The sequence below is a fragment of the Ursus arctos genome, unplaced genomic scaffold (assembly GCF_023065955.2).
Source record: "Ursus arctos isolate Adak ecotype North America unplaced genomic scaffold, UrsArc2.0 scaffold_7, whole genome shotgun sequence".
NCBI classification, from domain to species: Eukaryota; Metazoa; Chordata; class Mammalia; order Carnivora; family Ursidae; genus Ursus; species Ursus arctos.
This window is the reverse complement of record NW_026623089.1, coordinates 25,637,309-25,661,819: the sequence shown is the minus strand read 5'-3', so window position 1 is coordinate 25,661,819 and position 24,511 is coordinate 25,637,309. Positions and strand designations below refer to the sequence as shown.

The 24,511-nt window shown below is 44.9% G+C and overlaps 1 protein-coding gene across 16 annotated transcripts in view; it reads left to right on the top strand.

Annotated features, from left to right (window-relative positions):
• The window catches only part of GBF1 (golgi brefeldin A resistant guanine nucleotide exchange factor 1), a 116,235-nt gene that overhangs the window by 80,701 nt on the left and 11,023 nt on the right, over positions 1-24,511 (top strand). For 2 of the 16 annotated variants that reach the window (XM_044382064.3, XM_044382062.3), the window contains exons 4-25: positions 3,072-3,203; positions 7,710-7,828; positions 8,368-8,476; positions 8,964-9,024; positions 10,268-10,322; positions 11,042-11,140; positions 13,973-14,120; positions 14,457-14,680; positions 15,210-15,375; positions 15,807-16,018; positions 16,357-16,455; positions 17,045-17,239; positions 17,470-17,659; positions 18,799-18,939; positions 19,493-19,581; positions 20,947-21,149; positions 21,628-21,751; positions 22,036-22,161; positions 22,430-22,512; positions 23,183-23,419; positions 23,706-23,799; positions 24,171-24,347. In XM_044382064.3, coding sequence (XP_044237999.1) covers positions 3,072-3,203; positions 7,710-7,828; positions 8,368-8,476; positions 8,964-9,024; positions 10,268-10,322; positions 11,042-11,140; positions 13,973-14,120; positions 14,457-14,680; positions 15,210-15,375; positions 15,807-16,018; positions 16,357-16,455; positions 17,045-17,239; positions 17,470-17,659; positions 18,799-18,939; positions 19,493-19,581; positions 20,947-21,149; positions 21,628-21,751; positions 22,036-22,161; positions 22,430-22,512; positions 23,183-23,419; positions 23,706-23,799; positions 24,171-24,347 — 3,083 coding nt within the window. Of the gene's footprint in view, positions 1-3,071; positions 3,204-7,709; positions 7,829-8,367; positions 8,477-8,963; positions 9,025-10,267; positions 10,323-11,041; positions 11,141-13,972; positions 14,121-14,456; positions 14,681-15,206; positions 15,376-15,806; positions 16,019-16,356; positions 16,456-17,044; positions 17,240-17,469; positions 17,660-18,798; positions 18,940-19,492; positions 19,582-20,946; positions 21,150-21,627; positions 21,752-22,035; positions 22,162-22,429; positions 22,513-23,182; positions 23,420-23,705; positions 23,800-24,170; positions 24,348-24,511 lie in introns of all 16 variants that reach the window. The other 14 variants (XM_044382063.3, XM_044382060.3, XM_048218864.2 and 11 more) reach the window with 8 other exon arrangements.

Here is a 24,511-nt window from a genome sequence, read left to right as displayed (position 1 = left end):
TGTCTGTTCTATGAGAGATACCATTAAGAGACTGAAAAGACAAGCTACAGACTGGGAGAAAACACTTGTAAATCATTGTATTGCCAATAAAAGACTGAATCCAGAATAAATAAAGAAGTCTCTAAACTCAACAGTAAGAAAACAAACAATTCAATCTTTAAAATGGGGGAAAGACTTGAACACAGACACATCGACCAAAAGGGATACATGGATGGCAAATAAGCACATGAAAAAGATGTTCAGTGTCACTAGCCATCAGGGAAAGGCAAATTTAAACCACAGGGAGATACCGCTACCTACCTATTAGGATGGCTTGAATAAAAGTACTGAAAATACCAAGTAGAGGATGTGGAGAAACCAGAATTCTCATTGCTGGTGCAAATGCAAAGTGATACGGAAACTCTGGAAAAGAGTTTGGCAGTTTCTTATGAAGCTAAAGATACACTTACCCTTTGACCCAGAAATCCCACTCCTGGGTGTTTATCCTAGAGCAATGCAAACCACTGTTCTTCACACAAAAACCCGTACACAAATGTTTATAGCAGCTTTACTCAAAATTGCCTCAAACTGGAGAAGCCAGATGTCCTTCAACTAGTGAATGGATAAACTATGGTACATACACACGATGGAATACTACACAACAATAAAAGGAACAATCTCGAGCAGCAGTTTAGATGAAGACATGCTGAGTGAAAGAAGCCAGTCTCAAAAGTAACATACTGTATGACTTCATTTTATGACCTTCTTGATAAAACTGTAGTGATGGAGAATACATCAAAGATTGACAGGGGGGGAGTAGAGGGGTGACTACAAAGAGATAAGAGGGAGTTTTCTGGGGCATGAAACTGTTCCCAATTGTCACACTGTCACAGTGGTTACAGGAATCTATATATGTGTTAAAATTTATAGAACACTGTACCAAAGAGAGTTGGTTTTACCAAATTAAAAAATGCACATGGCTCTGGAATTGTCAAACCATGGCTGTGAAATTTCCCTAGTCTTTCACCATGAACGAAGACATGAAGAAAATATAGTTATAGCAACTGGATGAAAGCTCAGAAAATGTTTCCTTTCCCACCTCTTAATTAAAGATTATTTTTCCATCTAAACTTTTATATTTCAACTATACTAACCATGACCATATTTTTAAAATGACAGTCCAAATCATATGTAATAGTTAATGTTTCTAAAGCAGAAAGACTAGATGACTTTACATTTTTTAATATGCTTTACAAAAGTATTTTATATATTTCAGTTTTTCCTAGTATTTCTATTTCTTATATCTCAACCATCTACCACCTCACACACACAAAGGTTTTTCCTGCAAATTGTACATCTCTAGGTGGGGGTAAGTGGGGGATAAGAAGCAGGTTTTATACAGCTGATGTGATCACTGTACATACAGGCTTGGAAAATGCTACCCAATCTGCCAATTAATTAAAGCATTAATCTTAGGAGCAGCCGGCCCAGGGAATGTTTACTCAAAGAGGGGGGTGGTAGGAATCGAGTGGGAAGCTCCCTACATTTGCATGAAAATGAAGGTACTTAGAAAACCCAGCTTTCTTTTGTCTCTAAAGGTGGGCAGCCTTAATCATGTCCCTTAATCTTTCTGAGCAATTTAGGAAGCCTTTTAGTGAGCTGGTCTCTGAAAGATGAAAGCAGTGCAGACTCTAGAAAAACAAACTCTATAGAGAGCAAGGCCACTGCAGTGTAGCTTCTTAGATCTGGAATGAAGCCTTCTAAATTCAGGAGTTTGTGCTGGTAGTTAGAATAGATGTAATGGTTTCACAAGTTTTCAAACCATGTGTATAGACTGCATTCAAATCCCAGCTCTGCTTCTTATTAGCTATGTGATGTGGGACCAATCATGTAGTTTATCTAAGCCTTAATTTTCTCATCTGTAAAATAAAGATTATGAATTGCTCCTTCATCTCAGAGCAGTTAGCCCTTTGCTTTGCTCTAGGCAGAAAGGAAGCCAAAGAGTGGTTAGGATCTTCCAAGATTACAAACTGTCTACAAGAGTAGGGACTGCGCAGCCTTTTGTTCTTTTGAGGGTTATTTTTCATCAAGGGAATAGAAACCTCAGGGTTTTCCCTCACCTTCCTGGGATGTACTACATTTTTATCTCTAAGAGAAGTGACCTTGACCATAACAGCAAAAGAGGTAAAGGCGGTAGCTCATCCTGGGACCTCTTTGGCTAACTTGAGATGAAGTTGATCTGTGTGACTAGGTGGAGTGGTGAAAAGGACATGGAAAATTGACCCAACAGTTAGTATTTGGTGATATTAAAGAATAACTGTTAATTTCTTAATTATGGTAAAAAATATATATAACAAAATTTACCATCTTGGGGCGCCTGGGTGACTCAGATAGTTGAGCATATGCCTTTGGCTCAGGTCACTATGTCTGGGTCCTAGAATCAAGCTCTGCGTCGGGCTCCCAACTCAGCAGGAAGTCTGCTTCTCCCTCTTCCTCTGCCTCTCCCCCTGCCTGTGAGCCTTCTCTCTCTCTCTCTCTCAAATGAGTAAATAGAATCTTTAAAGAAAAAAAAAAGCCCAATGTGGGGCTTGAACTCCAGACCCTGAGATCAAGAGTTGGATGCTTAACTTACCGAGCCACGCAGGCACTATTGCTTTTTTTAACTGTGTTTTTGTGAGGTTTTTAAAGATTGATTGATTGATTTGAGAGAGAGAGCTCAAGCAGGAGGGGCAGAGGAAGAGTGGGGGAGAGAATCTCAAGCGGACTCATGCCGACCCTGATGCTGGGCTCCATCCCATGATCCTGAGAACACAACCCAAGCTGAAACCAAGAGTCAGACGCCTGACTGTACCACCCAGGCACCCGGATACTGTTTTTTTTTTTTTTTTTTAACTTCTTAATCTTTGAGCTACATACTAAAAATTTTACAGATAAAATGATACAGTGTCTGATTTGATTTAAAGTAATCTAGAGGAAGAAGATTGACCCAGTAACTAAGAATTCTAGCCTTATGGCACAGATAAGAAGGGCCTTTTTCTAGGATTTAGCTTTTGTCAGATGGCATCCCTTCATTTCTGTTTCTTTTCTTGCAGAACTCTCAGAAATTGAGCCCAATGTGTTCCTCCGTCCATTTTTGGAAGTGATTCGCTCTGAAGATACCACTGGCCCCATCACTGGACTGGCACTCACCTCTGTCAACAAATTCCTGTCCTATGCACTTATAGGTAAAAGCTCAGGCCTGTTGGATGACCACAGCACTTCATTTCCTGCCTCTCCTGGGGTGGTCAGGCTTTAGGTAGTGAGCTGGTGATACTGGAAGGTTTCTCCTAGCCATCTGTTTCCTGGTAGGAGAGAAGACTATTATTGGTTACTCATCACGCTAATTGACTCAGGTTATGCAGAGTGGGGAGGAGGGGGGGTTTCCTTGGGACCCTGCTTTCTTTATGCTTTGGAGGGAATTAAGGGTATGGTGCCTTTGGAGGTTTGGTTTGGTTCCTTTTTAAAGTTATTTTTCAAATACGGTGTATGCTTATTTCAAGAAGATAAACAATAAAGAGGTGACTAAAAGAAAAATTAATAGTTTCTTCTCTCAGTGTTCCTTCTTCCTTATGTAAATAATGTTGATAGGCTGGTTTGAATCTTTCTATACCTTTCTCTGCATGTATATAAATATATGTAAAGTACCATTTAAAAATAGGATTATATACTATGGATTTTCTTTTTTCACTTAATAGTATTAACTTAGAAAGATGTTCATGATATAATTATCCCTCTGACTTATTCTTTTTCCCCCAGTTTTATTGAAATATAATTCACATATAATATTGTATTAGTTTAACGTATACAACGTAATGACTTAGTGTACATATGTTACAAATGATTACTGCATTAAATCTAGTTAACACTCATCACCTCATATAGTTTCAAATTTTTTTTCTTGTGATGAGGACTTTTAAGATCTACTCTCTTAGCAACTTTCAAATATACAATGTAGTATTTTTAACTATAGTTACAGTATTATACATTATATACCCAGAACTTATATATCTTACAACTAGAAGTTTGTATATTTTTCTTTTATTATGGTAATATATAGAATATAAAAATTGTCATTTTAATCATTTTTAAGCATATAATTCAGTGGCATTAATTACATTCACAGTGTTGTACAATCATCATCACCATTTATTTCCCAAACTTTTTCACCCCAGAAGAAACTCTAGTCATTAGGGAACAATACACCATTTCCCCTCCCCTCAGGCCCAGGTAAGATTTTTTTCTTCCTGTAAAGCTGTGTAATTTCCATAGTATAGATACATCAGTCTTTCTTTTATTGGGTTGTCTTGGTGGCTCAGTCGGTTAACCGGCTGCCTTCAGCTCAGGTCGTGATCCCAGGTTTCTTGGATCAAGCCCCACATGGGGCTCCCTGTTCTCTGCAGAGTCTGCTTCTCTCTCTCCCCTTCCACCCCCTCCCCCCGCCCCTGCTCATGTGTGAGTGCTCTCTCAAATAAATAAGATCTTTAAAAAAAATCTTTCTCTACTAATATTTAATATTTAGGTTTCCTATTTTGAGCCACTATAAATAATGCTGAAATAAGCATTCTTGCTCATATCTCCTTATTTATTAATTTTCTTTTGTATGACAGATTCCTGTACTTGAAATTTTTGGATTAATGGCCATGTGCATATTACATTTTCATAGGTACTACCAGCTTGCTTTCCCAGAAGATTATAGGATTTATACTTCCAACAGTAATGTTTGAGAATTTCCATTTCCCCACCCTGTCATCAGCACTGATTTTAGCAGTATTCTTCATTTGTGCTGATTTGATGGGTGAAAACTAGTATTTTATTATTTTTATTTTTTTAAGGTAAACATTTGAATAACTCCTTTTGCTCTTATTTTATTGTTTGTTTTTCTTATTAATTTGTAGGAGTTCTTTGTATAGTGGGGATATTAACCCATTGTCTATCATAGTATTACAAATATTTTCTCCCAGTCTAGCCCAATTATTTTATCTAGTCCATTATCTCTGAATTTGTTTATGCTGTCTTTTTTGGATTCCTTTTTAGTTGGTCTTGTCACTCAGGATCCTGAATTCCTTTTCCCCTATTGCTAGCCCATGTGCAAGGGTGAGGAACATAGAAAACAGGCAGCTGTCTTTGTTTCTAAGTAAGGAGACAAGAAAAGAGACAGCTCAGACTGTAGCTAGCCGGGGGGAGGGGGGAATAGCTTCAGTTCAGGGCAAGAAAACGCTTTTATCTTTTCTAGAAAGTGGGATTTGCTTAGCTGAATCATTCAAGACCCTTAGCAGAAATCCTAGTGCCACCTAGGTTCTGAAGAGGGCCATCAGCCTCTCCAAGCACCCTAGTCCTAGCTTCATACTTTTCCTAAGCAAAAATCAGGCCCAGCTACTTCCAGCCTTGCCCTGAGCACCACCTGCAGGTCATCTCTCTCCATAGCCTCCAGCATCCGCCCTCTGTGCTTCTTTCCTTTGCTCTCTTGCGGTGTTACTCTCTGCCATTCCTGGGCTTGGCAGACAAGCTTGTCATTGGAGACCTCAGGCCAGCTGGTCATTGGAGTTTCCTGTGGTGGGAAAAGAGAATGCTGGAGGTGGTGATTACAGTGAGCATGAAAAAGGGGGCAGGAAGGAGTGTATGAAAGCCAGAAGGCAAAGGAGTTGAGATTGGCAAGTTTCCCTGCAGTCTGCTCCAGAGTGGCCAGAAAAGGAGGACATTCTAAGGAACGGGTCCTGGGGAAGACAATTCCTACTAAGTGAGCCCAAACCAAACAATCTTTTGTTTAGGCTATCCTAGAAGAAATCCTCCTTACCCCTCAATCCTGTGACCCAAGGCTTCTGGGATTATTTTAGGTCCTACTCCAAGGATCAGCCTTTTGTTTGGTCCCACACAGCTGCCAGACCAGGATTTGTGCTACTGATTGCCTGGCAGGCTCTGCCTGTAGTTCTAAAAACCTGTCATTCTTACCTGCCTTTTTAGAAGATTAACTTTGCTACTTCATTCAGACTCAGGATAAGAGCTACAAAGAAATCAGTTAAACTACTTTAACAAGGGAGATGACTGAAAAACGGGAAGAAATAGACCCCGAGGAGCCTTGTGAGGTGGGAGCAAAACTGCCATTCACTGAGCTCTGAACCACCGCACAACACTGAGGACCTGGATTTCCTATTCAAGGAAAGGTCCTGCAATGGACCCTGGAGGCGTAAATAGAGACGGTCCGGCGGGGCTGTGAGAGAAGACTCAGGCCAAGGGCCTTCAGAGTATGGGATTTTCTGAGTCAAATGGGAGAAACATGGAGAGTTGGCGTGATAGAAAGAGTTGGGTCAGCTTTATACTATGTATCATCATGAAATTGGCTTCCTTTTGCATGACCTCTAACTACTCCTGATGATGCTGAGTAGGGCCATGCTGTAAGGATGAATTGAGTCTTTAGCCAGGTGTCAGAGAGGAACCAGGACAGAAGAGAAAGATGAAGATCACTTAAAATTAATGAAAGTCTTTGGGCTCATTGTTTCAAGGGAAATGTTCTGGTTTCTGAGCTATTCCCCTGAGCTTTAGGCTCAGGAACTCTATTAATTTCAGGTACCAGGAAAGAAAATGATAAGATTTCTTTTAATTCCCACCGCTTAATACTAGGAGGTGCTCCTGTATTATACCATGCCCCCTCTGGAGCAACGTTTTCTGTCACTTGCAAAGCTTTTCATGTCCCTGCCTTTTTTTCCTACTTATGTTTCCCTTTCGAGGATAACCCAGGCAGTTCTGCGGGACCCTTGTAGGCCTTGATGGAGGCCACTTCTTTGGCTCTCCTCGTGGATATTTAACACATGAATGGGAGCAGGTTCCCCCTTGGCAGCATTTGTGTCAGTTTGCAGCATGGCGCTTGTTGTCTGAGCTAGTTTCTCCCCTCTTCTTATTCACTGTTAAAATTCTCTTCCTCCTGCTCCCCAGTCAGCCACCCTCCAGTCCTGTTTAGTTTGTCTTCTTTCTCTTCTAATGCCTGTTTAGTTAAGCTGGCAAAATGATTCTTTCTTCAATGTCATATTGTTTTAAATAAGAATGAAACCAAAGCAGGAAGGGGTCTCTGATTTGTTGTAATGTGGCACCCAGATTTAAGTATTGGCAGCAGTGACTGTCCATTTCTTTCCCCTACCTCACTTGTACCTGAGCACAAAACTCTAAAAGCAACCAGAGGGAAATGTGTTGAAAGAGAACACATGAACAGTGAAAGGCTACAATGTTGGTGTTCAAAGGTCTGGTCCTACTTGGCCCTTGTTGTGGGCCAAAAACTCATATTTCTAGGCCCTTCCTCTATGAAATGAGTAGCTTTACACCAGTGATTCCAAAGTATGATCCCCCTGACCAGCAGCATTAACTCCTCCTGGGATCTTGTTAGAAATGCAAATTCTCAGGCCCCACTAAATCAAAAGTTCTCAAAGCGGGCTCAGCAATTTGTATTTTTAACAAGTCTTCTGAGTGGTTCTGATATATGCTTCAGTTTGAGAACCACTGTTTAACACAGTGGGATTTGTGCTTAAGAGCTTGTTAAAGCCAGTTATGGGCAAAATTCTCCGGTAGCTCCAGTAGCCCTGAGTTAGGAAATTGGAGAGGAGAAAAACAAAGTCTCTGAAAGCAGTCCCTATACAGGATATCTTGCCTTTTCTGTCTCTCCTTGCCATACCATTTAGTCTTCCCTTTTTTTGTTGGAGCAGATCCCACTCATGAGGGCACAGCAGAGGGCATGGAGAACATGGCAGATGCTGTCACCCACGCCCGTTTTGTGGGCACAGATCCTGCCAGCGATGAGGTTGTCTTGATGAAAATCCTTCAGGTAAATGGAGGGGAAGAGCAATTAGGCTAATGGCCAGGAGCTGGTGCTGTCAGCTCTCCTTACCCAATCCTTACCCAAGTCCGCCGGCAGCATGACTGTGTTTTGACTCCACTGGGGCTTAGGGAGCTACTTTGTTTCCAAACAAGCAGCTCCGGTACCCAAAGTATAAGCTTTTTCTAAGGAAATAATTAAAAGCCTTAAATGAATTGATATCAGATACTGGAAGCCCTTAATATGCTTGTACCTCTGGCAGACCGTATCTGCTGTCCATCTGTGGGGCTTGTGGGCTAGGGCTGGAATGAGTGTTGAACTGTGTCAGGGTCATACAGAATAAAGGCACAGTTCCCAAGACAAGCTCCTGGGAGATGCCCCCTACCAGACTGAAGTGAGGTCAGCATTCTTGCTAACCTCTCTTTCTCACCCCTGAGTGCTTCCATAGGAGACTACAGGAGTAGGAGGCAGCTTCTCTCCCCTCAGGTGCACCCCACTTTACCCAGCCTGCTTTATTTATCACTGCATATCCTCTTTCTTCCTGATAGGTGCTGCGGACTCTGTTGCTGACCCCAGCGGGTGCCCACCTAACCAATGAATCTGTGTGCGAGATTATGCAGTCTTGCTTCCGGATCTGCTTTGAAATGAGGCTCAGTGGTAGGTGCTTGAATATTGGGCCTGTCATCATTTCTAGGGCCAGTGTCCATGAGTATAAATATAGGATGCTGTCTCTGAACCCCAGAGAGGTAGAAAACTCAGGACTTCTCCATTACCTACCTTGTGGAGCCATAGGGGTCTAGATGTCTTTACTTGATTATTATACAGCTGTGCCAGGGCAGGAACTGGGATAGATCCCTGACTCAGCCGAGGTACCAAATCTTCCTCCCTTGGGGTTTCTGGGATTGACACTAGCCTGCAACCCATGAAAACACATCATTGTGCCCCCTCCTTTTTTTCCCCTGACTCAGTAGTGCCACCTAGTGGGATAGTGCTGTTGTGGCTGCCAGGCTGAGCTGGAGCTGGTTTTAATAAGTTTGGCATAATCCTTAGTAAACAAGGTTTGGAGGGGAGTCTGCTCTGAGAAGCCTCCTGATAATAGCACAGCAAGTAATGACACCTGTGTTATTTGTTTTTGCCTGTGCAGAGTTATTGAGAAAATCCGCAGAGCACACTCTCGTAGACATGGTGCAGCTGCTCTTCACAAGGTAAACCTGCTGCTGTTTGCTTCAGCCCGGCTGCCCAGGCCTCTTGAGCCTGCCTACTTCCACACAGCCACTTCAGGGACCTGGCCAACCCCACAGCCACTTCAGGGGCCACTGGGATTATGGATGGGGGTAGTTCTCTGGGTCCAGGGTTACTGGACAAGGGAGAAGGAGGAGGGAGCTGGCTTGGCCTCAGAGGGAGGCAGAGGGTTATTTGATCTGGGCTGACAGACCTTGTTCTGCTTCCCAAACTTGTGTCTGTTTCTGTGCAGGTAGCAGCTGGGAAAGGGAACCCAGAGAGGAAGCCAAATATAAGGGAGCCTGGAATAGGGTGCTGAGCTCTGTGAGGAAGGACCAAGGCTAGGTTGGCCAACCTTGTTTGCCCAAACTGTCCCGATTTTAGCACTGAATGTCCTGCATCCCTGCAAACCCTTCAGTCTCTGGCAAGCCAGGACCACTGGTTACCCTAGTCAAGGCCCTCAGTAAGGACCTAGGAGGCCTTTTCATACTATGCCTAACTGCCTGTTTCCTATACCTTTTTTATTTTTTAATAGACTGTGAGAAGAGCTGACTGAGGCAAGGGCTTTAAAGTCTCCTTAGGTGATATTAATAATGGGGATGGTTATGCATCAGTAGGGGCTGGATTTATATGGGAAATCAGTGTACCTTCTGCTCAATTTTGCTATGAACCTAAAATTGCTCTAGGAAATAGTCTAGTTAAAAAACAAAAAAACTTCCTCATGGGATTCCATTTTTGCTCTCAAATCTGTAAGTAATAATTCTTACTATCTACAGACTAGATCTGCCCCTGGACCCTGCTGCAGAGTGTTCTTATTTCTCAGGCTCAAATTTTTTGGTTTCAAAAACTCAGCCTACCTTGAACTCTTCACTCTTTGCCCAGTCTCCTGGGGTTTTGATGGACTGCCCTCTTCCCCATCTTGTGGCTTTCATCAATACTTGTCAAGTAAACACAAGTAGGAAGGAATCAGTTTAGGATGAAAAGAGCCACCATACTCCAAGGGCACTTAGTCACCTTGCCCTGGTGACTACCTTCTTTTTAAGAAAGTGTCTGTGTTACAAGTCCCCCAATTTCTTTCTTTGTTGAGGCTCTCAAAGCTGCTTCTCTTCCTAGCTTTTCCTAAGAGACAGGGCACGCTCTGGCCCTGAGCATCTTTGGGCTGTGCCTGGCATGCAGGGGAGATTTGTTATTATCCCTAATGACAGTCCATGGGATTCTGTCTTATAGGTTACCTCAGTTTAAAGAAGAACCCAAGAACTATATGGGGACCAACATGAAGAAGGTATGACCTGCTGTCCCTTATCCAAACCTTGGTCTCCCAACTTCAGTGTTATGGGGATTTTCCTGGATACCCCTACTTAGCAAAAACATGTTTTTGCCTATACAGGTCTGCTTGGAATCTAGAAGTAGCTGTCGTTCCTTTAGTGAGAAATTTATTTTTCCCCAGATACCTCTTCTTTCCGAACCTTTCCTTCCCAGCATATCTTTGTTGACCCAACACATAAGCTGGTGAGCCAGTCCTTCATGGAAACTTGGTGAGGCCGATCAGGTTGCAATAAAAATGTATGTTGATAAAGGTGAACATCCTGCCATCCCCTCAAAGCCCAGCTTTGTCAGCAGGTAGGAGGCCTAAGGACCCTATGCCCTAAGTCCCACCCTAATGCTGGGTTAGATTAGGCTCACACTTGTGCTAGTCTCTGTTAACGAGACAAATCAAGCCTGACTCTAGATCAGAAGGTTCTCAAACTGCTAGAAGAATGGTGGTGAGAAGAATGGCCCCTTTCTATCTTGAACTGAAGTCCTAGACTTCACAGGCCTCTGATGATTCTACTTGCAGCCCTAAGAGGTTCTGCCCATGGAGATGAACCTTGGCTATTCGGTGTATGCACCTGACCTTCCTTCTCCCTAGCTCTCCATCCCCATTCCTGCCCTCTGCCCTGTTGGCGTGTGTCTGAGTTTATGTCACTTTGTTTAAATCATTCGTTTGCCTGTCTTTCACAGATTTCTCCATGTCTCCTCAACAAACTGGAGCTAAGTAGTGGGGAGCAGACCAAAGCCCTGAACCAGTTAGAGAGGGTACTACTCTTTAAGAACCTCAAGGTCTCTCTCCCTCTCCCTCTCCTTTCCCCCTTTTAAGTTATTTAAATGTACGTGTGTGTGTGTGTGTGTGTGTGTGTGTGTGTGTGTATACACACATACAACATCTGGGTCCCATTTCCATTGTGCAAAGCACAACTTACGCCTCCCTAGTAACACAGCACGGCTTTGGAAGTGTTGCATGTGGTTGTAGCTTTGCAGTGTTGGCAATTTTCCTGGGGCATCTGGTTGCCTGGAGGCAGAAGGAAGCTTTGAACTGGTGATATATCATGTAGTTAGTGAGCCTAGGTAGAGAACCTGGGTCCTGCTGACATCTTGTTAGGAGGTTTAATATCTACCATTTCTAGGGGAACTATGAGGGACCTCTAAACAAGGCCCTTCCCTCTTTTACCCTCTCCCTGTCTCAGAGCTGGCATATAGAGCTTAAGCACAGTCTTGACTCTATCTGGATACTTGAACTGGGTTTGGAGGGAAAGGATAATCCATCTAGTTGGGGTCTTTTTTCCTTAGTTAACATTAAAGGACCTATTCCAAGATTTAGGACTCTAGATAGATGGGAAGGAGCTGGATAGCCCAAGTCGTTGAAGATAAAAAGAACTAGGTGTGTGTGTACACCTAGCTAGATGGTCCATAGGCCTGCATTCTGTTTGCATGAATCATGTCAGTTTTCACTTGTGTGCTTGACTCGTCACAAGTTGCATTTCTCTTTAGTAGCTGCCCAGCATTTTGCCATCATTATTAACCTAGGACCTTTCTTTGTAAAGCTTATACTGCCCTTTGGAAATACAGATATATGGATAAGGTGTTGTAGGGTTCCATGAACACATACTGCCCACCCCCTACCTTAGAACCTCAGGACAGGGAGCATAACAGGAAACATAACAGGGAGCACAGTTCTATGGATAAGGTGTTGTAGGGTTCCATGAATACCTACTGCCCAGCCCTGTCCTTAGAACCTTAGGACAGGGAGCGTAACTGTACTTTTTAAGGGCTGAGGCATTTGTGAGAACTGGCAGCCTCTCATCTCCTACTCCAGCCAGGAGGCAGAGAATACTAATTGAAATGATAAGGTTGGAGCTAGCTTTGCAGAGGTTAGAGAAGGAAACAGGAAGGACTAATCCTAGTGTAGGAAGGAATCTCAATGAGTGACGGGCTTCTCAGTGAAAGTAGAACCACTGGGAGTCCCTGAAATTGGGAGGCCACCTAGAGAGAAAAGATAGCTCACAAAAGTGGATCCAGATGTTAGTACTTTTTGGACCTCAGTAACAATTTGCCAGTAAAATCAGGAGGTTCTTGTTTTCTCTCATTGATCTCTTGAGCTTCTGGATGGTATATTTGGCTGACTCTTAACTCCCAGAACATTCTTTTTACCATGAACTTGCCACAGATGAGCTTCAGTGGTTACTGGAGAAAGCACCCTGGTTCCTGTGTAGCCACAGCTCTCGGAGCACTTGAAGCTCCATTCTAGGCATTTTACTGTAGGCATTTTGGAGATGGAGGGACAAGAAATGTAAATCCAGTGTGAGGCTGTTGCTATGTTAGTAAGAGCTGGGTGCAGGGCTCAACTCTTGGACCTCTTTCCTTTCTGGGTGGAGCTGTTGGTAAGGAAGGAAGAATTATGTGGTTTCTAAGCAAAGGGTCAATGGTTACCCATGTTCAGGAGGGCTTGGGGGAGGTGAGGAAGGAGGCCTATCCTCCAAGTACTAGAAGGAATTTAACAAGCCAAGGATAGCATGAGTATATTCAGCCTTTAGAAAGAGGCAGGGAGGAAAAATGCTTCTACTCTTTTAGAGGCGTTCTGATGGTTCCTGGACCATTACTGTTGCCCAGTCCAGGGATGGTCCATCAGTCTAGGAATAGTATGGTGTAACTGTAGAGGCACTGGTTTCAAACCCTATCAGAAGGCACCAGGACCAGGAAAACAAAATGGGCCTAAACAAAGTAGCTGTGAGCTTAGGGTGAGAAAATACATAAAAACTTACATCCCAGAATAGTTCCCACAATGGGTTTTAGAGATTTTCCTTTGTGACTAAAAGGAAGCTATATGGAAGTGGAAATACAGCAGGAGAGAAGGACATGAAATAGAGCAGGGGTCCAAGAAATCAGTAGCCTTACCATTTGAAAACATAAAATTGCATCTAGAAAGACCCAGCAGTGAGAAGAACAGGTTTGTACAAAAATTGGGATGTACCAAAATTGGGAGCAGTAGAGATCAGAGCAGCCACATGACATGACCCTCCATCCTTAACTCTACAAATCGGCTGGGATACCATTCCTTCCTTACCTCTAAGGAATGAGCCTTTGACCAATCTGATGCAAAAATTTCAGAGAGCCAGGAATATGTTTAGGATCTAGGCCCAGTTCACAAAGCAGTGGGAAAGCTAAGAATGTGACGGGGAAAGTATAGGCTCTCCTAGTTGGATAAGAACTAGGAGTAGGAGGCTGTGCTACACGTAGTGGAACAAGGCCCAGGAATCCAGGACCTATAGATCTGAAGCTTCGGGTAAAGGAGCCTCTGCCCTCACCCTTTCTGCAAGAGGATTAGGCACCATCTACAGGACTTAGGATTGCCACCCAGGACTCAGGGAAGCAGAGTAATGTGTGACCAGTCTAAAAGTAGAATGTTTAGGAGTCTGCCAGGCTGACCTGTGAAGTGGCAGATGTAGAAGCCAGGTTAGAGGAGTAGGAATGTCTTCTGATGGTCTAGATTTTTCCTGTGGCACAGATGCGGCATATAGGCTGTTTTCCAGGGACCAGTAGGAATAAAAGAAGGGAGCTTTCTAGGGAAAGAATCTTAGTTTGAATACCAGTGCTAATGAAGTATGCTATTTCCAGCTGAAAATGAGAGCAGGAGGCATGAGTGATTCATCCAAGTGGAAGAAACAGAAGCGATCCCCCCGGCCCCTGCGCCATATGACCAAAGTCACATCAGGTTCAGAGCTGCCCACCCCCAATGGAACCACCTTATCCTCTAACCTCACTGGTGAGTGCCCTGGGTTGGTTCCTCTGATTAGAATAGATAGAAGAAAATGTCCTTCCTCTCTTGGGGATTTTAACATTGAAAACCAGCCAACCGAGGGGCTTTGGTCTTTCTGCTAAGAGCAAAAAGGGAATATTCCAGGTCTGTTCAGACTGTGACCATTTAGCATTTCTGCGGTGACTTAAGGTTGTTCTCCTTCCAGAGGGACTCTGACTACTTTAGAGACCACTGTTTACAGAGATTATTATGCAGTCTAGGAAATAGAGCCCCTGGGGCAAGGAGGGGATGTGTTTCACACAGAGTCTTTCATCTTCAAGCCTTACTTACTTTGCTTGGCAGGGGGCATGCCCTTCATTGATGTGCCCACTCCCATCTCCTCTGCAAGTTCAGAAACTGCCTCAGCGGTGGTCAGCCCCTCTACAGACAGTGGCCTGGAGTTCTCCTCACAGACCACCTCCAAGGAGGACCTTACTGACCTGGAGCAACCTGGCTCTCCGGGGTACAGCACAGCTACAGAGCCTGGCAGCAGTGAACTAGGGGTTCCTGAGCAGCTTGACCCCCAGGTATGGCTTTGATTTCTAAAGGCCCCTCTCTAGTCTTCTCCTGTGGGAATTGGCTGGATCCTTTGCATCCTTTATCCAGGCCTTGGCTCAAAAGGTTAGGGTAAGGGGTTATTTCTTGTTTCCTAGAATCAGCTGTGCTGTGTAGAAAATCCACAGCATAACTCACTGTGAGAGGTGGCTCATGGGATTTATGAAGTCGTGTATACAGGTAGTGCTTGGCAAAGGTGAGGGAGATGGCCATAGCTTTGTCTGGAAGGTAATGATCTAAATCCTGAGCCTAAGAAAGCCTCTGTTGCCTCTAGGGTTCGAGTCATTTTAGGTCACTGATGCCTCAGGAGGTGCTTTCTGAGTCTTTCATCATACTCTGCCCTGAGCCATCTTGCATTGTGCATTGATTCATAACCCACTGAGCTAGCCCTACACCTGCAGTCTATTAGAGACACTTGGAGCCTAGGCACTTCAGGGGAGTAAGTTCCAAGTTGCTCTTGTTTCATCCCTCTTCCTGTCCCCCTGCTACTGGTCATAGCAGGAAGGGGTCCATGTGGAAAAGGCCCAGTCAGCATCCGTGGAATCCATCCCCGAAGTGTTAGAGGAGTGCACGTCCCCTGCTGACCACTCTGACTCTGCCTCTGTTCATGACATGGATTACGTCAATCCCCGGGGTGTGCGCTTTACACAGTCCTCCCAGAAGGAAGGTGAGTTCTCTCAGGCAGCCTCTGCCTATTCACCTCCCCCATCCTGCCCACTAAGTGTCCTGAGTCTAGACCATCTTGGACCCAAAGTGCCTTCTGATCCAGGTTCTAGGCCATTTTCTAGTCAGGAAATGGACTCAAGACAGAGGACTGTTGGCATGGATGGAGTTCTTCTCTAACTTATACAGAGAGGGACTTACAATGAGAGGGAAGAATAGAAAGCTTGGGACTTTTGATAGAAATTAGGGTCATCAATTCTGATTCCCTTCAATAAGTGAGAGTAACCTTCTTACCTCCCCAGAAAGAAAACATTTTTTTTTTTCTTGAAGAGAATCACTTATCTGAAATTGCCTTGTATAATGCAGGGCAGGCCAGGCCAAGCTATCAAGCCAGTTGTTTCTTAGCAATCCCATTTTACTCCTGGCCTTCCCTAGGTACAGCTTTGGTCCCCTATGGTCTTCCCTGCATCCGTGAGCTCTTCCGCTTCCTCATCTCCCTCACCAATCCACACGACCGCCACAATTCAGAGGTTATGATCCACATGGGACTGCATTTGCTGACAGTGGCTCTTGAATCAGCCCCTGTAGCCCAGTGCCAAACCCTCTTGGGCCTCATCAAGGATGAGATGTGCCGCCACTTACTCCAGGTAAGACTGGATTTCTAGAGGGGCTCTGAGCCCCTGGCTGTTTTTCGGGATCTCTTAAGGATCAGGAGTGCACAGAGAGATTTGGCTGATTGGTACAAAAAATATAGAATCCAGGAAAGAACCTCCCTCCCCAGTTGGCCAGTGGTCATTGTCAGAAGGACACTGTTAGTTCCCTGGGGACTCTGGCAGCCAAAGAGAAATACAGGAATGGCTAGATAAAGAGTTCCCTTAGAGCACAGGAACTTAGTGGCAACCTCACACAGTTTGCTCTCCTGCTTTTCTCTTGTTTGAGCCATAGGTTCAGAAACCTAATGATTTAACCGTACTCTGATCTCCAGCTACTCAGTGTAGAGCGACTCAACCTTTATGCTGCTTCCCTGCGGGTATGCTTCCTGCTGTTTGAAAGCATGAGGGAGCACCTCAAGTTCCAATTGGAGGTGAGTGTATTGAACTTGGAAGAAGAAAAAATAGAATGATGCATGGCATCTTCAATGGGGCCAGCTCTGTCATTCTGCAGGGATGGGATTTAGGGGTTCCTGTAAGGCAGTGCTTTTAGCCTCCATAGTTTGGTTCATTGGCTGGCCTCTTTGGTGGAGAAATTAAAAGAAGCCCAGAGGAAACTGGCTGGCTATAAAATGAGAGAAGCCACATATAAGGACTGGTGGACAACCTCACCATGAGTGGGTATGGGTTTTCTGCCTAGCAGTTCCTCTGCAGTACAGGCAAGCAAGTCAGACTGGCTTTGCCACTAAGTTGCAAAAAGGAACTCTGAGTAGTACCAGGTCAGGCTCACATAAAGAGCACAAAGATGGACAATAGGCAACTTGTTTTGGATCAGGTGTGAGGTAGACTGCCAGGCCTCCCCTAGCATGGAGGCCAAAGAGGATAGAATACCTTTAATAGTCTCTTAATACATGCCTCCTGGCTGGGCTTCTCCTTCTTGTGTTTAATGGTTTACCTGTCTAATTTTTCTCTTCTATCTTGAATTCTTCCCCACCCAAATGGCTATTACTGGATTATTGCCAGATGTACATCAAAAAGCTCATGGAGATCATCACTGTGGAGAACCCCAAAATGCCTTATGAGATGAAGGAGATGGCACTGGAGGCCATTGTGCAACTCTGGCACATCCCCAGTTTTGTCACTGAGCTCTATATCAACTATGATTGTGACTACTACTGTTCGAACCTCTTTGAAGATCTCACGAAGCTGCTGTCCAAGGTGCTGAGCATTATTACTGGCCTCTAGGAAGAAGGCTGTGTTAAGGAAATCTCTGGTGGTAGTGAGCATACTATATGCGGGGTGGGAAACACTTGAGAGTTGGGGAACAAGAAGAAGAAAGGCATTTTCTCAGGACAATGTAGAAGTTACAGGAGGTTTCAGGGATTTTGGAAAAGGATAAAGTGTAAAGTATTCTCACCTCAAGTCTGCTGGATCTGTTTACTTTCCAGAATGCCTTCCCTGTGTCTGGTCAGCTCTATACAACACACCTCCTGTCTCTTGATGCCCTCTTGACAGTGATTGACAGCACTGAGGCCCATTGCCAGGCCAAAGTCCTCAACAATCTTACCCAGCAAGAGAAGAAAGAAGCAGCCAGACCTGGCTATGAGGCAGTTGATGGCTCCCGAGAATCCAGCAATAGTGAGAGGCATTTCTTTCTTTGAGGATCAGTTCTATGCTTATCACTTCTCTACTCACTGAATCCTTTATATCATTTCCTCTGGGGGCTCACCCAATTCTGTGTTTCCAGGGTTTGATGGTTTGAATCATAGGCCAGGCAGATTAGCAAGACTCATGGACTTGTCCTTTTTTTTTTTATCTTCCACACTTTGGCTTTCTTATAGGATTATCATTATCATTATTATTATTTAATTAAAGTATAGTTAACGGGGGCACCTGGGTGGCTCAGTTGGTTAAGTGTCCGTCCGACTCTTGATTTTGGCTCAGGTCATGATCTCAGGGTTGTGGGATCAAGCCCTGCATTGGGCTCTGCACTCAGCATGGAGTCTGCTTGTCCCTTTCCCTCTACTTCTCCCCCTGCTCATGCATGCCTGCGTGCATGCACTGTCTCTCTCTAAAATAAATAAATAAAATCTTTAACAAAATAAAGCATGGTTAAAATACAATGTTATGTTAGTTTCAGGTATACAACATAGGAGTATTATTATTTCTTTATGGGGAGAAAAGAGAACCTAGATGAAAGGATATAGGATTTCTGTTCCTGAAAGCTCCAGGCCAGGGCGCCTGGGTGGCTCAGCCATTAAGCGTCTGCCTTCAGCTCAGGTCATGATCCCAGGGTCCTGGGATCAAGCCCTGCATCGGGCTCCCTGCTTGGCAGGAAGCCTGCTTCTCCCTCTCCGACTCCCCTTGCTTGTGTTCCCTTTCTCGCTGTCTATGTCAAATAAATAAATAAATAAAATCTTTAAAAAAAAAGAAAGAAAGAAAGAAAGAAAGAAAGAAAGCTCCAGGCCCTGCCTTCCCCCACCCCAGTATCTGCTTCTACCCTAATTAATCTTCTCTGACATCCCCTTGAGACTGAGACTCCGGAAGATCAGAGAATGGGACTAGGTAATCTCTATTAAATTATGGAATCTAATGCTTGACTAACCTGGGACAGTGACTATTTATTTGGACTACTTATTTGACTACTCTTGAGGGCTGGTGACCTATGTGAGTCTATGTGGGACCTATCCAGGTCTCCTTGGCCTAGTACTCAACCTCTTTTGCAGCTCTGTTTGTTTTCTTACCCCGTCTTCGTTTATCTTCCTTTCTCTTACCAGCTGAAAAAGCAGCCAGTGATGGGAAACCTGTAGGCATAGCCCCAGACATCCCAGGCCTACATCTGCCAGGTGGAGGGCGGCTGCCAGCAGAACACGGGAAGCCAGGATGCAGTGATCTGGAGGAAGCTGCTGACTCTGGGGGTGGGTACTGGGTGTCCATGATCGTCAGCCCCCCTCAACTGGAGAGTCTGGTGGAGAGCAGAGGGAAGGGGGAGGCACAGACACCCTAAGGCAGTACGTGAGTGAACCTTGGCTGCTCACGCATGCCCTCAAACCTGGAGAGAGGAAATAAAACGTTTGGAGCCCCAGAAGATAGAACTTCTAGAAATGTGAAAGACTGATGAGGACAAGAAAATTTTTGAGGCGGGGCGCCTGGCTAGCGCAGTTGTTAAGCGTCTGCCTTCAGCTCAGGGCGTGATCCCGGCGTTCCGGGATCGAGTCCCACATCGGGCTCCTCCACTGGGAGCCTGCTTCTTCCTCTCCCACTCCCCCTGCTGTGTTCCCTCTCTCGCTGGCTGTCTCTCTGTCAAATAAATAAATAAAATCTTAAAAAAAAAAGAAAAAAGAAAAAAGAAAATTTTTGAGCCATTCTCCTTCTTTACTAGAGTATATTGGCAACCTTCCAAAAGCCATTATACTAGTAAAAGAAGCCTTAGGGGTTTTTCCTTTTCTTCCTCCCATCTCCCATTCCTAGCTGACAAAAAGTTTATCCGGAAGCCACCTCGATTTTCCTGTCTCCTGCCAGATCCACGGGAACTGATTGAAATTAAAAACAAGAAGAAGGTATGTATAGCTATCCCCAGAGCTTAGCCTCTGTCTGCCTCTGTCTGGGTGTCTTTTATAGGGTTTCTGTCCCAGAGGATAAGGGAGAGTCTAGCAGCTCATTGAGTGATTTCCCAAGGCTAATCTTGGCATTTGTTGGGACTTCAGCAACCACCCAGTCTCCCTTAAAAACCTTCACTTCTAAGCCATGTAATTAGGCATACCCTATTGTGTGCCCCTGGGCAAATGCTGCCCTAGGTGAGAGCCAATTGTTACTGGTGATAACAAGAGCCTGGGACCTGGTATCATGTGGGTCACTGGAGGTTATTGGTCGTCTCAAGCTCTGGGATAAGGATTGGCAGTGAAAAGGAATTGACATTTATCTGGTGCTTTAGTAAAGTTTAAAAAGAACCATGTTTTTTGAACACAGAAAACCTTTTGTTTAACCCTTTTTTCTTCTTATGATCAGCTTAAATTACTTTAGTTTATGTGTCCCCTTGATCACAGAGCTGTGACTAAACAGACAAAAACTTGAATTATCATCATAGTTCACCTGGTCCTTAAAAGCTGGGAAACTGAAGAAAGAAGGGAAATCCAAGCTAAGCTATAAACAGATGCCAGGATGGCTATAAAACTGGAGAGAAGAGGGACGTTCAGTTGGTTAAACGTCTGCCTTCAGCTCAGGTCATGATCCCAGGGTCCTGGGATCAAATCCCACATTGGGCTCCTTGCTCAGCAGGGAACCTGCTTGTCCCTCTGCTTGCTGCTCCCCCTGCTTGTGCGCTCTCTCTCTCTGACAAATAAATAAAATATTCTTTTAAAAAAACTGGGGAGAAGAGAACCTTCTCTAGTCTCTCTTCTACTTTTTCCTGGTTCCCAAGTTGGTGGAGAAGAGCTGTCCCTGTACATCTTGAGAACTCAGAAAATGAGTGAGAAGGAGCTCCTTAGCCAGTTCTTCTTTTTTAAAGTATGCCCAGTGTGGGGCTTGAACTCACAACCCTGAGATCAGGAGTTGCATATTCTGTGCAACTGAGTCAGGTCCCCCTTCTGGTGCAATTTTTTTTTAATTTTATATTTTATTTTATTTTATTTTTAAGTTATCTCTACACCCAACATGGGGCTCAGACTTAACAACCCTGAGATCAAGAGTCACATGCTCTACCAGTTGAGCAAGCCGGGCACCCCTGTTCCTCGGCCAGTTCTAATTAGACAGGAAGATTGGGGAGAGCGAGGGCCAGTATGATCCAGCCTTAGTTTTGGAGTCACTTAGAACCACATCCTAGCAGCCCATTAGGTGACCAGCTGTGGACTATGATGGAGTTCAGCCTGGCCTTATCTGGTTTAGGAGCAGAGCAGCTTGTGACACCTCTAAAATCTCTCCTCCAGCTGCTAATCACTGGCACAGAGCAGTTCAACCAGAAACCAAAGAAGGGGATCCAGTTTCTGCAGGAGAAAGGCCTCCTCACCATCCCAATGGACAACACAGAGGTAGCCCAGTGGCTCCGAGAGAACCCTCGGCTGGACAAGAAAATGATTGGAGAGTTTGTGAGTGACCGCAAAAACATTGACCTGTTGGAGAGCTTTGTGAGGTGAGAAAGTGGCAAGAAATGGGAGACATAGTTGGTGATCAAAGGGTGAGGCATCCCTCCCTCTAAACTGTCTCAGTCAGTTCCTGCTGGTGACCTAAGTCACACTCTCTTCCTCTTCCCATGACTTATGTCTGTTGGACCTGAAAGAGGATCCAGCAGGATAGCTTTGGGAGCCATTTCATTCTGCACAGAGAGCATTGCAAAGGGATAGAACTGGGTTCCTGAGCACAAGGTAGGTTATAGGTTCCAGCGGATGAGGTTTCCAGGCAAGAATGCACTGATGTGGAACATACAAAAATTAGGAATTGTCAGATTCTAGTCTGTGTTGGAGATGACCACGAGATCGTTCCCCTTTGCTAGAGTCTTCAGTCTCCTCTGTTCCAATATGAGAAGGTTAGAGGGACTAGAGCTAATAGGGAGCCCAGCATTTGCAGCTTATATATCTTCAGCCTCTTTGTCCTTCTTCCTTTCCCTCTAGCACCTTCAGCTTTCAGGGTCTACGGCTGGATGAAGCTCTTCGTCTCTATCTGGAAGCCTTCCGCTTACCTGGGGAAGCACCAGTTATCCAGAGATTGCTGGAGGCATTCACAGAGCATTGGAGAGTGAGTTGAGTGGCAGGGCCTGAGCCCAACATCCCAGGTTCATTTGACTGGAGGGTTTTTATGGCTCCAACTGAAGGACCCAGCTGCTGTCTCCTAAGAATGCTGAGAGCAACAACAGCGAGCTTTCCATAGAGAGAGCAGCTTCTGTTAGGGAGCTGGCAAGAGGTTGGAGGCTTTGTGGCTGGTAGCCCCCCTGTATACCCAGCATTGGCCAGTGGGTTGGTAGTGAAGGTTTGATTGGCCAGAGAAGAGCATTGATACAGGTGAGGTCTTTGCTTTTTCAGAATTGTAATGGCTCCCCATTTGCCAATAGCGATGCCTGCTTTGCCCTGGCCTATGCTGTCATCATGCTTAATACTGACCAGCACAACCACAACGTTCGCAAACAGAATGCACCCATGACTCTAGAGGTAAGCTTGGATCCCAGCCAAGGCAGAGAGGATCCAGTACAGTTTTGGAGGTATAGCAGGAAGGACATGGGATTTCCAGTGGGCACAATGGACAGAGCTTGTCCAGGGGTCTCAAGGAGGGCTGGCCAATCTGGGAAAAAAACTGGGTTAGGGAGGTGGGCTCTTTCACTTACAGTTTCCTAAGTCCTATTTACCATAGACCCAGGAGTTCCTTAGGTGGGGTGTCAGCATTGACATATGGGGGGAAAGCTTATTGGCCTGTCTCTAGGAGTTTCGCAAAAACCTAAAAGGTGTGAATGGAGGCAAGGACTTTGAGCAAGACATCCTGGAGGACATGTACCATGCCATCAAGTGAGTATTTGTGGAGAATAGTTTGGCATCTCGTTAAGCAGAAGCACACTGCTTCCTTTTCCAAATTTTAGAGTCCCATTAGCCTTCAATGATTCGTATGCCCTGGATTTAGCATTGAGACTCAGCTGGGCAGCCCCTCTTCCCATTTCTTCCTTAAGCCTGAACAGTACTGGAGCTGTAATAGTCTGAGCCAGGATCTAAACAGCACCTGCTAAGTAGAATATCATGGGCCCATTTTCTGAACCCAAAGCAGCTGGGTTTTTCTGTGTAGCTCACAAAATGCATTCTGAATGAAGCTGGTAGAGAACCCAAGAGGGGCACTGGAGGGTGAGGTTTGGGGCAAAGATCAGAGGTGAGACACTTAGTTTTTTATTGTAAACCAGAAAAGGTAGAGAGAAATATCCATACTCTTACGCCCAGAAAGAATGGAGATCTCACTATAGAGCTAAAGGCCCCAGTTAGAGACAAGGCTTTGAGATTATGGGGGATTACTGGGCGCTTCCGTTTTTTCTCCCTGGTCCCACTAGTGGGTGGGAAGCAGACCACTGAGCTGCACTTTTGGTGACCTCTCATTGGTTGGTTGTGCCAGTATGGGCAAAACCTGTTGTCCTAGTTTGGAACCAGTTAGGTTCACAGCAGTGCACCTACTCTTTCCTTTACCTCCTGACAGGAATGAGGAAATTGTGATGCCTGAAGAGCAGACAGGCTTGGTTCGGGAGAACTATGTATGGAATGTGCTGCTTCATCGAGGTGCCACCCCAGAGGGCATATTCCTTCGTGTGTCTGCTGGCAGCTATGATCTTGACCTCTTCACCATGACATGGGGCCCCACTATTGCTGCCCTTTCTTATGTCTTTGACAAAAGCCTTGAGGAGACAATCATCCAGAAAGCCATCTCAGGCTTCAGGTAGCCCACCTGTGGCCTTGGTCTTGACCTCCTCTCACCTCTCTGGGCAAACATGGTTGCCTCTATGCCTTTCTGATTCCTACTCATATTTTTATTAGGATGGGTTTTCTCTGAGTTTTTGAAAGGAGGCTGAAGCTTGGGAAAGCTCAGTCTTAAACAGATTGAAGAGTAAAATGTTTCTTCCTGGGACTGATTGGGGAAGAATCCTAAGTAAGCCTCCTCGGGGACTTGGAAGGGGCTGCCTGGCCTTCCCGTGACTCACTGTTTCTGGAATGTGACATTACAGGAAGTGCGCCATGATCTCCGCCCACTATGGCCTCAGCGATGTGTTCGACAATCTCATCATATCTCTCTGCAAATTCACAGCTCTTAGCAGTGAGGTGAGCAGGGGCAAGAACTGTGTACTTAGAGTTCCAAAGGAGGGCCTCTCTTTTAGCCATAAATCTGTCCTTATCTGTGGAGCTATTTTCCCTCAGCATATTCCTTCACTCCCCCTAGACTACAGAAGCACTTAGGCCATTTCTGTTTCACATACCCTAGAATGAGAATAGTTTCACCTCATGCAATTGGGATGGGAGAGGAGACGCATCGATGGGGAAGGCCTTAATCAGGTTAGCCCTTCCTACCAGTATTAGGGGGCATTGAACCATAGCAAGCAGAAGGATCCTTGGGGAACTACAGGTAAAGGCCTAAGAGATCTCCTTTCCAGACATTTGCCAGATCCTAAGCTTTTTCTCGTCTTTCTTTTCAGTCTATTGAGAACCTGCCCAGTGTGTTTGGAAGCAACCCCAAAGCCCACATTGCAGCCAAGACAGTATTCCATTTGGCCCATCGCCATGGTGACATCCTGCGGGAGGGCTGGAAAAATATCATGGAGGCCATGCTGCAGCTCTTCCGAGCCCAACTGCTGCCCAAAGCTATGGTGGAGGTAATTCTTATAGGAGATTAGTGGACAATAACAATAAGGCAAAAGCTCATAAACTATGTGCTATCTGTGTATGGAACTGGTTGAGAGTAGCACTGGGCCTGATGACTGCTGAAGCTTACCAGGAACACCTTAAATGTAAGACCACAGATCTTGGGTGAGGGGAT